Below are 13,056 nucleotides of genomic sequence, written 5' to 3'. Positions count from 1 at the left end.
CACAAGAAAATTAATTTTTATAAATGCAAATTGCTGTTCTTTAACTTAATAGCTTGCCTCCATGCTTAAAACTGTGATACGCATTTATTTTTTATTTTAAAGTAAAATACTTTTAATTTCCTAACAAATTCTCATTTTTCTTATAGAAATGAAAATTGGTTTAACGTATTTTAGAACAATAACATACAAGCAACGAAATTAACAGAGTGAACTCCGAAAACTGTGATTGTTAACCCTCTGTAGGCACACCTCTTTTTTGTGACGTGATAGGAACACGAGTGCGAATTTGGTTTGTACTTTTTAATGTCGCTAGAACTTTTTTCAGTTTCAATATTTTATGAAGAATCATACATGAAATTGATGTAGAATTTTCCAAAAAAATATTGTATTCACAATTCCAAAAAAGTATATTTTCACCATTATAAAGAGACTTTTTGCGACCACTTTTTTAAAAAATCCTTATTTTTGTATTTTTGTCTTGCCAAATTCGCACCCGTGTGCCGACAGAGGGTTAATCTAAAAACTTTTTACTTTTTCCTTGAAATCAAATAGCTTAATTGAAAACTAATATGAATTAGAATGTGACACATTATGATGTCAGAATCTATTCGTGAAATATGAAAATGGATGCTTTTCACAACTTTTCAAAAAAAAATTTTTAATACTGAACAATGTTAAGCTGAAAATTTCAAACAACAACAGAATTTCTTAAAAATGTTTCGTTTCGAATTTAATTATTCATTTTTTGAGTAGATATACTAAACATAATTTTAAAATTGAATCTAAATTAATAGTTCTAGATAAAGTAACATATTCAATTTTAACATTGTTAAATTTTTTTTGGCTTGGCCAGTGTTGCAGTTTGAACTTATCATCGTTCAAAGAACCTTTTTTTTAAAGAAATTCAGTAGATTTTATTCAAACTTGACAATTTCCATGATTTCCCCCTCCTCTTTTGTTATACTGCCAGTGGCGTATTGAGGGGGGGCTCAGGGGGCTCAAGCCCCCCCCCCCAAGTCTTCAAGATCATGATTTTATTTAGCTTATTTCATCATAATGTACATGATTAACTAAAACTTGTTCGTAAATCTTAGAGATTTAGAGGCAGCACAGATGCTCGAGCACCCTCCAAATTCTGAAATGGCTGTTTGGGTTTGTTTGACGATGAGGATTGTGATAATTTTTTTTTTTTCGGATTTTAGTTCGATTCCGAATTCTTTAGATAATTTTTTTAGTATTTTGACGTCCAATTACATCACCGTTAAATTTTTGCAAAACTTGTTATGCAATCTCAAAACGCCGTATTTGATTAAATATTTAATTTTTTTTTAATAATATTTTTCTCAAAGATATTGGAAATAGAAATTTTTGATATCTCAAAATCTAAGTGATCAACAGGTTTCTTTAAGAAAACTGCAGTATTGCGTTTTTGTGGGTTCAACAGAAAAAATTCAAAATGGACTTATCATGTTTTGAAAATAAACGATTCAATTCTAAATTGAATTGAAAATCTAAATGAGTGAAAAAATGCGGAACACCTATTTCACTTTTGGGCGAATGAATACGCAAAAAGTGAAATGCAGAACGTGAAAGTCACAAAAACTAATTTTAAATGAAATTCTTTTTGATCAGAAATATATATGCTTTTTCGTAATATGGTGCTCTTTTTTTCTTTTTCTTTTTTCCTATTTAGATTAAAGAGCTCCATATTACGAAAAAGCATATATATTTCTGATCAAAAAGAATTTCATTTAAAATTAGTTTTTGTGACTTTCACGTTCTGCATTTCACTTTTTGCGTATTCATTCGCCCAAAAGTGAAATAGGTGTTCCGCATTTTTTCACTCATTTAGATTTTCAATTCAATTTAGAATTGAATCGTTTATTTTCAAAACATGATAAGTCCATTTTGAATTTTTTCTGTTGAACCCACAAAAACGATGATTTTATTTATTCTTATGATTTCAATTTTAATAAATAAATAATTTGTTGTGTAAGGATAATATTTGCATTTAAGGTTAAAATCAAACTTGTTAAATACAAAATGTATTATGTCAGAAACTTTTTGGGATGAAATGGACTTATAATGTTTTGAAAATAAACGATTCAATTCAATTCACTATGTTTCTGTTCGTCAACTTGGGGGCCTTTTCCAATGAATTGCAGTAATTTCACTTTAGAAGCAAAATAAAAATGGAAGTTCCTTCAGTTTTGACAGTTAGAAGCAATTTCGAAGTTTTCGAAACCGATCGAAATGAAGAATATTGATATTTCCCTTCACGTGAAATTGAAAAGTGATTTGAATTCACTTTCGTTCGAATTGCGGAACATGGTCGTATATAACGAAAATATTGATAAGTATAGCCCAAAAACTCTTGACGTGATATAAATTAATCTGTAAACAGTTTTGGATTCAGCACATGACAAAGTTCGAACGAAATAAAAAGTTTTTTTCAAGGATGACTCAACTTCTTGCTGTTTGTGTAAAATGTTTGCGACACAAGAACTTTGAAAAAACACTAAGTAGTCTGAATGTGAAAGGAGGAGACAGTAGTACGAATCTGTGGAGAGCACTATAATGCAACTAGGTATACCACTCTCAGTACCGCAGCACAGCGTTTAGCTCTCGATCAAAGATTAATAAAAAGAAATGAAAATTTTTTCGCACATTTACCCTCTAAAAAATTTTTGAAAAATTTTCCAGCCCCCTCCAAAATTTTTTCTGAATACTCCACTGTATACTGCCGGACCGAGATAAATAAGAACTTTTTTGTTCTTAAAATGGTTGCCAAAAGTTACTCTCCGCTAGATTAACGCTTTTTCACTGATATCGTATTTTTGACTACTAATAAGCTTAGATCCCACCATAGTACGACTTACTTTAATCGTTATTACATTTCAAAGTTAGATTATGCCAAATGTAGTGTCTAAAGAAATAGTCTAGTGAATAGTGAATTTCCATCTTAGAAAGCTTTTTTTTTTATTAAAATATATCCACAAAAAATAAGATGATTTTCCGCTTAAATTAAGTGGATTTCTTTTGAATTTGTACATTCAAGAAATTCAAAAGATTTCTCCGCTTAATTTAAGACGGAAGTAATCTTGGCAAAAAACCATACAGAAATCCGCTTAGTTAAATACGGAATATGCTTGTTTTAAGGTGGTCTTTTAGCTATAACTGTCAAGTCAGATGACATCAAAACCGTTAAATTCTATGTTTCGATGTAAACTTTTGAAATAATTTTCATGTTATCGGAAATTAACTTGACACGTGTCGCTGCCCAATTTTTAATTTAATTTGTTTTTTGTGCACCTTCCTTTCAGAAAAAAAATGCACACTTCTCGGGGCCTACATTTTGTAGGAATTAATAAAAATAGTTAAAATGCAGTTTTACTTTATTTCTACTTATTTTTCAATCTACCCCAAAAATTTTTACAAAAATTCTAAATTCGTCAAATTCCAGCCGGTTTCCATTTTATTTTCCGGTTCTTTTCCACTATATAGCAAAATTTCTTTATTTTTCAAATTATTTTTTGAATTTTTTTTTTCCAATTTTAAGAAAAATAAAAAATTCTAGCATAATTTTCGGGAGTCTGTAGACGGAACCTTCTACTATTTGATGTTATGTCACTCTAACTTTTGAGTTGCTAATAAATTGAATAACAAAAGATTAATATTTAAAATATGGGATAAGATCTAAATTTAAGGAGGATGAATGAATACCACCTTGTCTTAAAAATCCGGTTTGATAGTGTTTTTTTCAGTACTTGCAAATTTGATTTGCATTGATTTAGAGATGATTTGATTTGGAGAAGATTGTAAATAATTCGACCCTATTTTTCCTACTGAATGTATTCTTGATATTTTGTTTTGAAATTTGTATCCAAAAGCTGTGTGAAAGGATAATTTGTTCTGATGCTGATTGAACTTTAACTTTTGAATAAAACATAACCTCTTCAATTGCCACCTTAAAAGCCTAATCGCTTGTTTTTTCACGTTGAGCCTTTCATAGTTTTTGAACGCAAACCTTTTGGCTACTTTCTAAGCAATTCTGGTGTTAGACTGCAGTCTTAATTAATAGGCTTCACTTTTAAGAGTATGAAAATTTCATCGAGGTTGAAAAAAATTGTTGATCGCATCAGATGCTCAAATTGTTATGGAATCGTTTCGATCATTTATTTTTGTTCCAAAAGTTTTGGTGGGTAATTTAACTCTACAAATTGGAAGTGCTGTTTTATCAGGACCTGGACTGATTCCGTGTTCACTGACAAAATGTCATCACTTTTTTTCAAAAAATGTATGAGTGCCATGAACTGTGCGTAGCTTTAAAAACAGTTTAAACAAAAAAAACCAATGAACGACCATATTTATTTTGCATGCAACATTTTCTACGACTTCAGAGTTTGTGCACCAAAAAGTATGCTATATTAAGTATTTGCTTAATAGACAATATCACCTTAATAAGCTGTTTTCAAAAGGACTGAAAATGGGGCATACTTTTCGGCGCATTTGATTTTACATATAACTTTTTATATGCAACATCGTACGACCTATGAATCATCCATATCATGTATCAATTAAAAAATGAATTCAGACAGCAAACGTAAAAAAAAAAAAAAAAACACCCAAACAAGAAGAGTGAAAAAAATACACACGACACATATAAACATTTCCATTAAATTCAACACAAAACAACAATAACATCATCAATTCGTGCTGCAGAGAAAAAATTCAATAATAAAAAAAAAAAAACAAGACGAACCAAAAAATAAAATAATAAACAATAATAAAAACTGCAATAATTAATACATAATAAATTATTATCATTCCGTTTACCATTGGCATTTTGGCTTCACGCACAGGATATTCTCGAACAAGGACTTTGTATATATAGAGAGTGCAGACAGAAAACCGTGTAGGCGATAGTAGGTATTCCTACTGGATGGTCTCTCTTATGCATTGTACTTGTGAGTTTCAGTGTGGTAATTCATTTAAGCGAAATCAGCCAACACGAAGAGGTTGGAATTTTTAAGTAGATATGAAAATATTTTTTATTATTTTTTTTTTCTGATATTCTTTATACAATTTTATATGAATGGTATATCTCTACTTGTATTTAAATGTTTAACATCGTAGCTTGCGTATAATATAGGTATTGTATGTAGAGAGATATACGCACGCTACGTTGAGCTGAAATGAATTTTTAATTATTATTTAAATATAGTTTTGTTTGTCAGAATCGGAAGCTCCTTTCAAAAAAAAAAATTAAAAAAAAAAAAACACAAGGACTCAACACGCATATAAAATACAATAACAAAAAAAAAAAAATATTCTTTGGCTGGTAAATTGAATTATATGCAAATGATACCGAAAAACCAGACCAGACTTTTGAGTCTGGAGAGGAGGACTGTGTTTACTATATACATGCTCGGATACTGTTGCAGTTTTAATATTTTTTTTTTTTTTAACTTTTTTTAATGACTTGAATTAATTGTATGGATATTTTGTTTAAAAACAACCCTTTTTTTAATATAATTGCAAATTAAAAAGTAGAAAAATAAACCATTAATACTGAACTCGTACTGACTTTTTGATTAAATACGTGCTTATGAATCATATTATAATTTCTTTTTTTTTTTATTTATCTATAAAATTCTGTCCCCTTCTCGTAGATATTCATTAGTACCTTCTACCTATAATATTTAATTTTTGTTTTTAAATGTATGTTTATGATTTATGTTGATTTATAAAAAAAAAATAATTGGAAGAAATGTTCAGGTTAGTACAACTAATTTCTCGTTCCTAAGTTCCTATTAATGCAATAAGAAGGTACTTCATTTTGATATCGTTCTTTCTTTGACTAAAACCCATTGTTTTTAAAATTCATAAATTTTAAAGAAAATTCTTGAGTTTTAATCTGTTGTACATATATGCCATCTGATTTCCTTCCAAGTCAGGACAAACAATAGTGAAAACATTGTGTTCGGCAGATGCACTTTTAAAATTTCAACTTGGTAGAGACAAAGAAAATTAGTCATGTCAAAAGTTTTTCAATAAGGATAACATTTTCTAAACATGGATAGACTTTGTCCAAAGTCGTTAGACTTGTTTAAAGAGACATAAATTCGAGTTTTGGCCTTTTTTTTCTAAAAGTGCTCATCTTCTCAAAGGAAGCCGAGGATAAAATCCGAAAACTATTGTTTTACTTATATGAATACAAAAAATTTAGAATACTTATTTACGTTTCCAAAAGTAAAAAATATACAAAAAATCTTTTCCGGACTCTTTATCAAAATAAAGGTTTAAAGTTTCTGAAACATAATCAAAACCAGTCTGGGCAATTCAGAACTCTTGTTCTTTTAATGGCACAAACTGCTATGGTTATAGAGCAGTCGGCCACTGCAGAAACGCTTTACTCATCGATCTTAAGTAAATTTCAAGCTTAAGGTGAAAGATTACTATCGTGGTTACGAAAACCACAGGTCTTCGCGCCCGCAACCTGGCGCATTGTGCATCTTATAGAGCCTTAAGCCAAATTAAAAATAATACATAACGCCTAATTTGGAAAACCCGAAATCTTGTAAGTAAAAACTGTAGTCAAGTCAGGAGCGTTCTTCACTTCTTACGTTCCCACTGGCTTGGGGATGAAATATAAAGCTTTAATTCAGTAGAACTTTAAATTTTGAAACAAAAAGTTAATAACTTTATTTTTGCATCATTGATACTTTGATTCCAATATTATAAATGTTTGCAGCACACCTTTTGTCTATTTTTTTCCTGTCTCAAGTAATTACAAGGCTTTTTTAAAATGGTTTATTTCTTACCTAGTATCTGGTAAACTATTACAAATATCAAAACAAAAAAAAAGTTCTCGCTAGACGTCAATCAAATTTCCAAAAGCCTGTGAAATACACTGCGTTAATACTTTCGGAAATTTTCGAGTTGAGAAATATTTTGTACAAAATAATTCTCCCTGAATAGGCAATCAATTTATCCTCATTTTATTATACAGGGTGTCCCAAAAGTCAACGTCGAATCGAAAACGGTAGATAGGGTAGGTGGTGGCAGTTATCAGAAAAATAATAAAAAAAAATCTTAGCCATATATTTTGTGAGTTATGGGCATTCGAAAAAAGATCGAAAAAATGGTCACCCTGTGATGGTTTTTCATGTGCCGTGACTAAAAATCTTAATTTTTCTCATTTTTTTCCTTTATTACGGAACCTTGAATAACCCTGCAAATGCATTCAAAAATTTTAGCTCAGCTGCATCACTTTTAAGGAAAATATTACTTTTTTGGCCAACTAAGTACTAACATTTTTTACATGACTCTAATTCAATGAACCGTAGTGTAAACAAAATGCACTACGATTGTTCGGCAAGTTACCTTAAAAGTTGGTGTGTTCAATTCTCTTTTCAAAATGCTATAACATTGTTGAGAATATTCCATAAATAACGGAGATACATTTTTTTTTCTTAAGAAATCCGACTTTTTTTATTAGGTAATTTTTCCATATTATTAAAAGTGAAATTACAGAAGCAACAATTGCATCTGTAAAGCCTTATAGATCCAAAATTGTTTGTCGGGTAGACTAGCCAGGCAAGATTCAGCACCTCCTGACATCCCTCTGGGAGTAATGAAGGACAAAATGAAACCTATGACAGAAGCCTGTCACTTAGACAGCTGTTGCCTTGCGTGATGGCTACAAATCAGCGTTTCTACACATCAGATCTATTACAGTAATGTAACAACACATTATTGTTGTTAGCATGCAGTACCGCCTTTACCTATTGTTTTTATATTTTATTTTTATATAAGTTTGAAATCATTGTCGCCTTTGACTATATTATTATTTATATTTTTGTTCTAAATTTCAGAGCCTCCTATTTTCTAAATAATTTATCAATGTTTTCTTGCTATACAAGGAGAGCCAAAATTAGAATTAAATCACTTTCGATTTGAGCAGGAAAGAGTCAAGTTATTACAGAGGTAACACTTACCGCTTCTTATCTTTGGCTACTTATCTGAAAGTGGCAATATCCCCCCGTGACTGCTAAAATAAATTAACTTTTAAGCAAGCTTTTTACCATAGTATTCGATTTTTAAAATACTTTAGCAAAAATGCATCTATTTTTTACTTTTGCAACTACAAATCGCGAGTTACCAAAATTACCTATGTAACGTGAGTTACCTTGATATTTTCAAATATTTCCTCGAAATATTGAACAAATGTTTGGTGTTGTCGCAAATTTTAAAAGCTTTTAAGTTTTTTGTATGGAATCTTCATTAAAAACAAATTAAGATTCCTAATTTCACAGAAAAACTTCGTACTGTCGGACTCTTAAAACTCGTGACCGATTTATTGTAACGTGAGTTACCAACAGACTCTTATTTTACTTGATTATGAAAGTAATAGTTATGTAACATTCATGGACAGTATTTTCGTATCAATTTATAAAAAAAAATTGACAAACAAAAATCTATTTATGTATTGAAAATTTGTGTTAAGGTAACGTGAGTTACTATGGAATTGCCGCAATGTTTTTTATAGTCACAAAACTATCATTATGGTATCAAAACTACGAAAATCAGTCCTATGCAATTGGGATTTTCTGAGAGGCGACCATATTGATCGGCCAAAACTTTCACATTCTTACCAGACCAGCTGAATAGAAACATTTTGCTGAAATAAGTGAAAGTCACGTTTTGTAAGCCTTCAATTGTGTTGAAAGTAACGCCCACGCCAACATTGATATAGACATGCAAGAACCGCAATCTTTTTTCAATAAGCTTGTATGCTGACATATTGGTTGAGGTTTCTAAAAGCGATATTCTTCATCTGTATAACCTTGGAATTTTCGATTTATTACCTATCAAATTTTGGCAAATTTTGTTTTTATTGCAAGAAATGCTCGAACTGATTTCAAAAACTAGTCCTTCATCCTTAATATCGTAGTTTCTCTAATTTTTAACAATGTAACTGATCTCCGACAGCTGTTGCTTCTTCTTCGAATATTACCGAAGTCTGAATTACGTCCAAAGAACTAACCTTATAATGTTCTATTTGTTGAGCCCAACATTTGTCTTATATAAGGATTCAATCTTGTGTACTTCCATAGTCCATAATTTTTTCAATAACCAATACCCAGAATTATTGATTTGTATTGGTAATAACTTGCACTTAACAATTTTTCAACCTGAACCTAGTTTATTTCTAACGAAGAAAAAAATAACAAAAATAATAAATTATTAAAATTATTTTTATTTTAAGTGGAGTGACCACGGGCATACATTTTCTAAGTGTTTGAATTTAAACAAATTCCCTTAGAATATTATAATTCACAGTATATTCATGCTGTGAGTTTTATATAGTGTCTGTAAACATCGACCAAAATAAGGCGTCTTAGTAAGGGTACGACAGATCTAACTGATGAGCCCACTGTCGTACCTGGGCGAAACGCTTTATAAATTTTTGGAGTTGAGGTCACTTGAACTTATATTGGACTAGTTTATTTCTTCCAATTATAAATTTCGTAGCTCCCTTTGAAATTATTTTCACTTATTCTATCAATTTTATTGTTTTTCTGTAAGCATTTTTGTTTAGTTTTATTAATTTTTTTGTTTATTTTTTTTTTTCGTTGATAATTTAAAGTTATGTATATTTTATGTTCGTCCTTTTTTTAAAATATTCCATGTAAATTGTGCATTAATCTCGTTTCTTTGTTTTTTTGTACTTTTTTCACACTTTATGTCCCCCAGATTTTTGTAAGGGCCGTGAAACGTTACAAAACCTCTGCGATCAAATACCTGGTGATGCGTTACTTTACAGTTTATTTAGAGAAAATGCTGAACCTGTCAAGTGTCCTTTAAAAGGTTTGTAACAAAAACTTTTCCTAAACTTTAAATTTTATTAAATTTTTTTTTTTTTAAGGACCATTTGTCTTTACCTATAATCGTGGTCATGGCGAGTGTAAAAGTCCTGTTTCAAACATCGAAAGTTGTACCGAAGATAGTCGATTATTGTTGAGTTTTCAAGCTTGTCCCGATGTTCAAGGCACTGAAAGTACAGGTAAAAATCCATCTCTTCCTTTGGGCCAACATACAAATAATTTATAATAAATTAATCTTCTTTTTCATCACATACATAGTGGAAGAGCTGACGTGCCTGGCCACATGGAAGGATGGTAATTCAAGATATTTGGTCGGTCTGGTGTCACATCATCATGCGATATCCAACGAAGAACGCTACAGATGTTTTGTTTATGAAAAAATTTCATCACTAATGGGTAAGTATCTTATCTATGTGTGTGTGTGTGTGTGTGTATGCTTTTGAAATAACCTTAAGAGAATGTCCTTTATATATCTTGTCTCCTATGTCTCTCATCTCTTCGTCAACATATACTCCCTCGTTAAGCTTAATTAAAATAATAATAGCAATTATAATTAATATCATAACGATATCATGCACTCTCTCCATATTACCTATACCAACCTGCCTACGTGTGGTAAAAGAACCCTCAAACTTGGTCCAGTCGCCTCGTTCCGACTAAGAGATAAAACCACAAATTGCAAAGGCTATAGCCTGACCTGTTCTCGTACTCGTTCTGGCACAGCAATATTCTTTGTGTTAAGGTGCTTGGCCTGATTTGTAAATATGTGTAAGTGTGTGTGTGTGTAGTTTTGGTTTCGGTCCTGTCGACAAGGACATTAAGTTTGAGGACTTGCTTGCTTGAAACTAAAGCCATGAATGGACGAGGACATTTCAAATAGATGAGATGAGATAAGAGAGAGACTGGACTTAGATGCGTGTGATGAGAAGAGAAGAGATGATTATATTGTTATTATTATTATTATTATTTTGCAGGTGGTCCTGGGATGTTGAGCTCAAAGGATGCCGAATATAAATTGGCGCAATCAGGAGACGCAACGTGTAATGGACTTGATAGTGCTGAGGTAAGGATTATAAAATGTATTATATACGTGTATATTGCACATCTCTTCATCTCTTTATTCTTCTATATTTCCATCCACATCCTTACAGATATTTACACTTAGTCACTTACTTGCTTTTGTCTGTTATATCCTCTCTACTATGAGTATATTGGAGTAATAAAGCTTAAAATGTGTTCTTCCTTCCTGGTGTTTGTTTTTTTTTTTTTTTTTTGTGTATATGTCCTTTCCATATATAGTAATCATCATCATCGTTATCATCATCAGGATGTGAAGTATGTTTTAAGAACAGGGTTAGCCTGTTACTGAGGTATCTTATCTATGTCTACCTTCCTTCTAAAAGCTAGAAAATTTGTTTGTCCTGATATCTGTGTGTGTACTTATGTTATGTCCTGTTCTGTCCATGCCTGTGACATAACATAAAACACACACATACACAGACACACTGCCCACTTAAAGTTTATTGTTTAATATAAACGAAGCGACGACATGGTCCGGTATACATTAAAAAGCTTTTCAAAATCGTGTCGCTATTTTGAGAATATATCGAGGACAATGTCCTCTGGTTAAATTTTACTTACATATTTTTTTTTTATTTTTGTGTTTGTAGTTTAGTTCAAGAGTGGTAAAATGTTTGCATGTAATAGTGATGTAATGAGATGATTATTATCATCATCATTGGCATGCAGAAATTGTTAAAGAAGGAGAAGAATTTTCAATGGAAATTTAATGATGAAAGTGTGGGTATTTATTGATAAACTGTACCTACTTGTGACTATGAAAGCACGTTGTTGAAAATGTTTGCATTGAAATAAAGATCCTTTCTCAGAAATTAACTCGTAATAATACGGAAAATATTTTCTTTTTTGATTTTCTTTAAAATGTATTACTTAGAAAGCAGAAAATGACAAAATAAATACAATATATAAAATGTTTAACAGGGATCGGGTCAAAATTCTGGCTTCAAAATTCTGCTTTTCAAAATTCTGCTTTCAAAATTCTGCTTTTCAAAATTCTGTTTTTCAAAATTCTGTTTTTCAAAATTCTGCTTTTCATAATTCTGTTTTTCAAAAAAATTCTGCAAAAAATTAAAAAACGGTTTGGAAAATGTTCAAAAGCGCGCGCTTTTTAACATTAACCCGTTTAACAAATACCACTCGGGACTCTGTTGAGTCTTTTTGACGAATTAGGTCTCGAAACCTATCTATCAAGAACATGCCATTCATTTTGAGAGTCACTTAATTTTCTATAGGTAACTAGAGCCCAAAAACGTGGTTTAGATTCAAAATGTTCATAAATACATCTTTCTCAACATTTATATATTTTTTTTGAATCCTAAAATTTTTGTAATGGCAAGTAAAGGATTCGTTAAAAAATCGATTGAATGCTAAAAATTTAGGTCTCGCAGTTTGTCTTTATCTCGAGCCCAAACTAAAGATTTGTTTCAAACTTGGTTACATTTTTTTTTGTTTTTCCATAAAGGAGACATTGACATTTCGTTTTTAAGGTCCTAAAATATCGGTACTTGCCATGAGACCAAAGTAGAAAAGGTTCTTACGATTTCGATTCACAAATACGTGAACTTAGCCATATAAGCCATACTTTTGAAATTAAAAAACTATTTTTTGAACCGTTATTTACGGTAGCTGTTATCGAACCTTTTTCTTGATTTCTGACTTTCTCATAACGAAAATTTTGTAAAAAAAAAAAACTTTTTAGGTATTAACTTTTTAAGTAAATTTCAAAAAAAAAAAAAAAAAATAAAGACCGTAATCTCGAATGATATCTGGAAAACTGTACATTTCTGGACCTTGAGCACGATTTTTATCGGGAGGTTTCCAAAAAATCCACCTGGAACTCAAAAACATACTTTTTATACAGGGTGTTTAAACGGTTTTGATTGTTCTTTCGTAATTTCTTCTGAACTTTGTTGATTTTTTTGTTTAAGCATTTCGCTTTTCGAAATTCATCTGTTCTGTTCGGTTCGACTTGAAGCTTTCGAACAAGTTTCATGCAAGAAAACGTGTATTTATTGTATTCCCTTCATACTTTTTAGGAATGAACGAAAAAATTTCCAATTTCGAAAAAAAAAACTTAATACTCTTA

General features: G+C 30.7%; 1 protein-coding gene across 3 annotated transcripts in view; it reads left to right on the top strand.

Annotated features, from left to right (window-relative positions):
• LOC129913071 (uncharacterized) overlaps positions 1–13,056 on the top strand; it is a 407,284-nt gene that overhangs the window by 295,675 nt on the left and 98,553 nt on the right. For 2 of the 3 annotated variants that reach the window (XM_055991492.1, XM_055991493.1), the window contains exons 5-8: positions 9,760–9,873; positions 9,932–10,069; positions 10,149–10,286; positions 10,865–10,953. In XM_055991492.1, the coding sequence (XP_055847467.1) occupies positions 9,760–9,873; positions 9,932–10,069; positions 10,149–10,286; positions 10,865–10,953 (479 nt within the window). Of the gene's footprint in view, positions 1–9,752; positions 9,874–9,931; positions 10,070–10,148; positions 10,287–10,864; positions 10,954–13,056 lie in introns of all 3 variants that reach the window. The other variant, XM_055991491.1, reaches the window with a different exon arrangement.

Source organism: Episyrphus balteatus, chromosome 3, assembly GCF_945859705.1.
Source record: "Episyrphus balteatus chromosome 3, idEpiBalt1.1, whole genome shotgun sequence".
Lineage (NCBI taxonomy): Eukaryota > Metazoa > Arthropoda > Insecta > Diptera > Syrphidae > Episyrphus > Episyrphus balteatus.
Note: the sequence above shows the minus strand (reverse complement) of the source record. Positions and strands in the feature narration are given on the sequence as shown.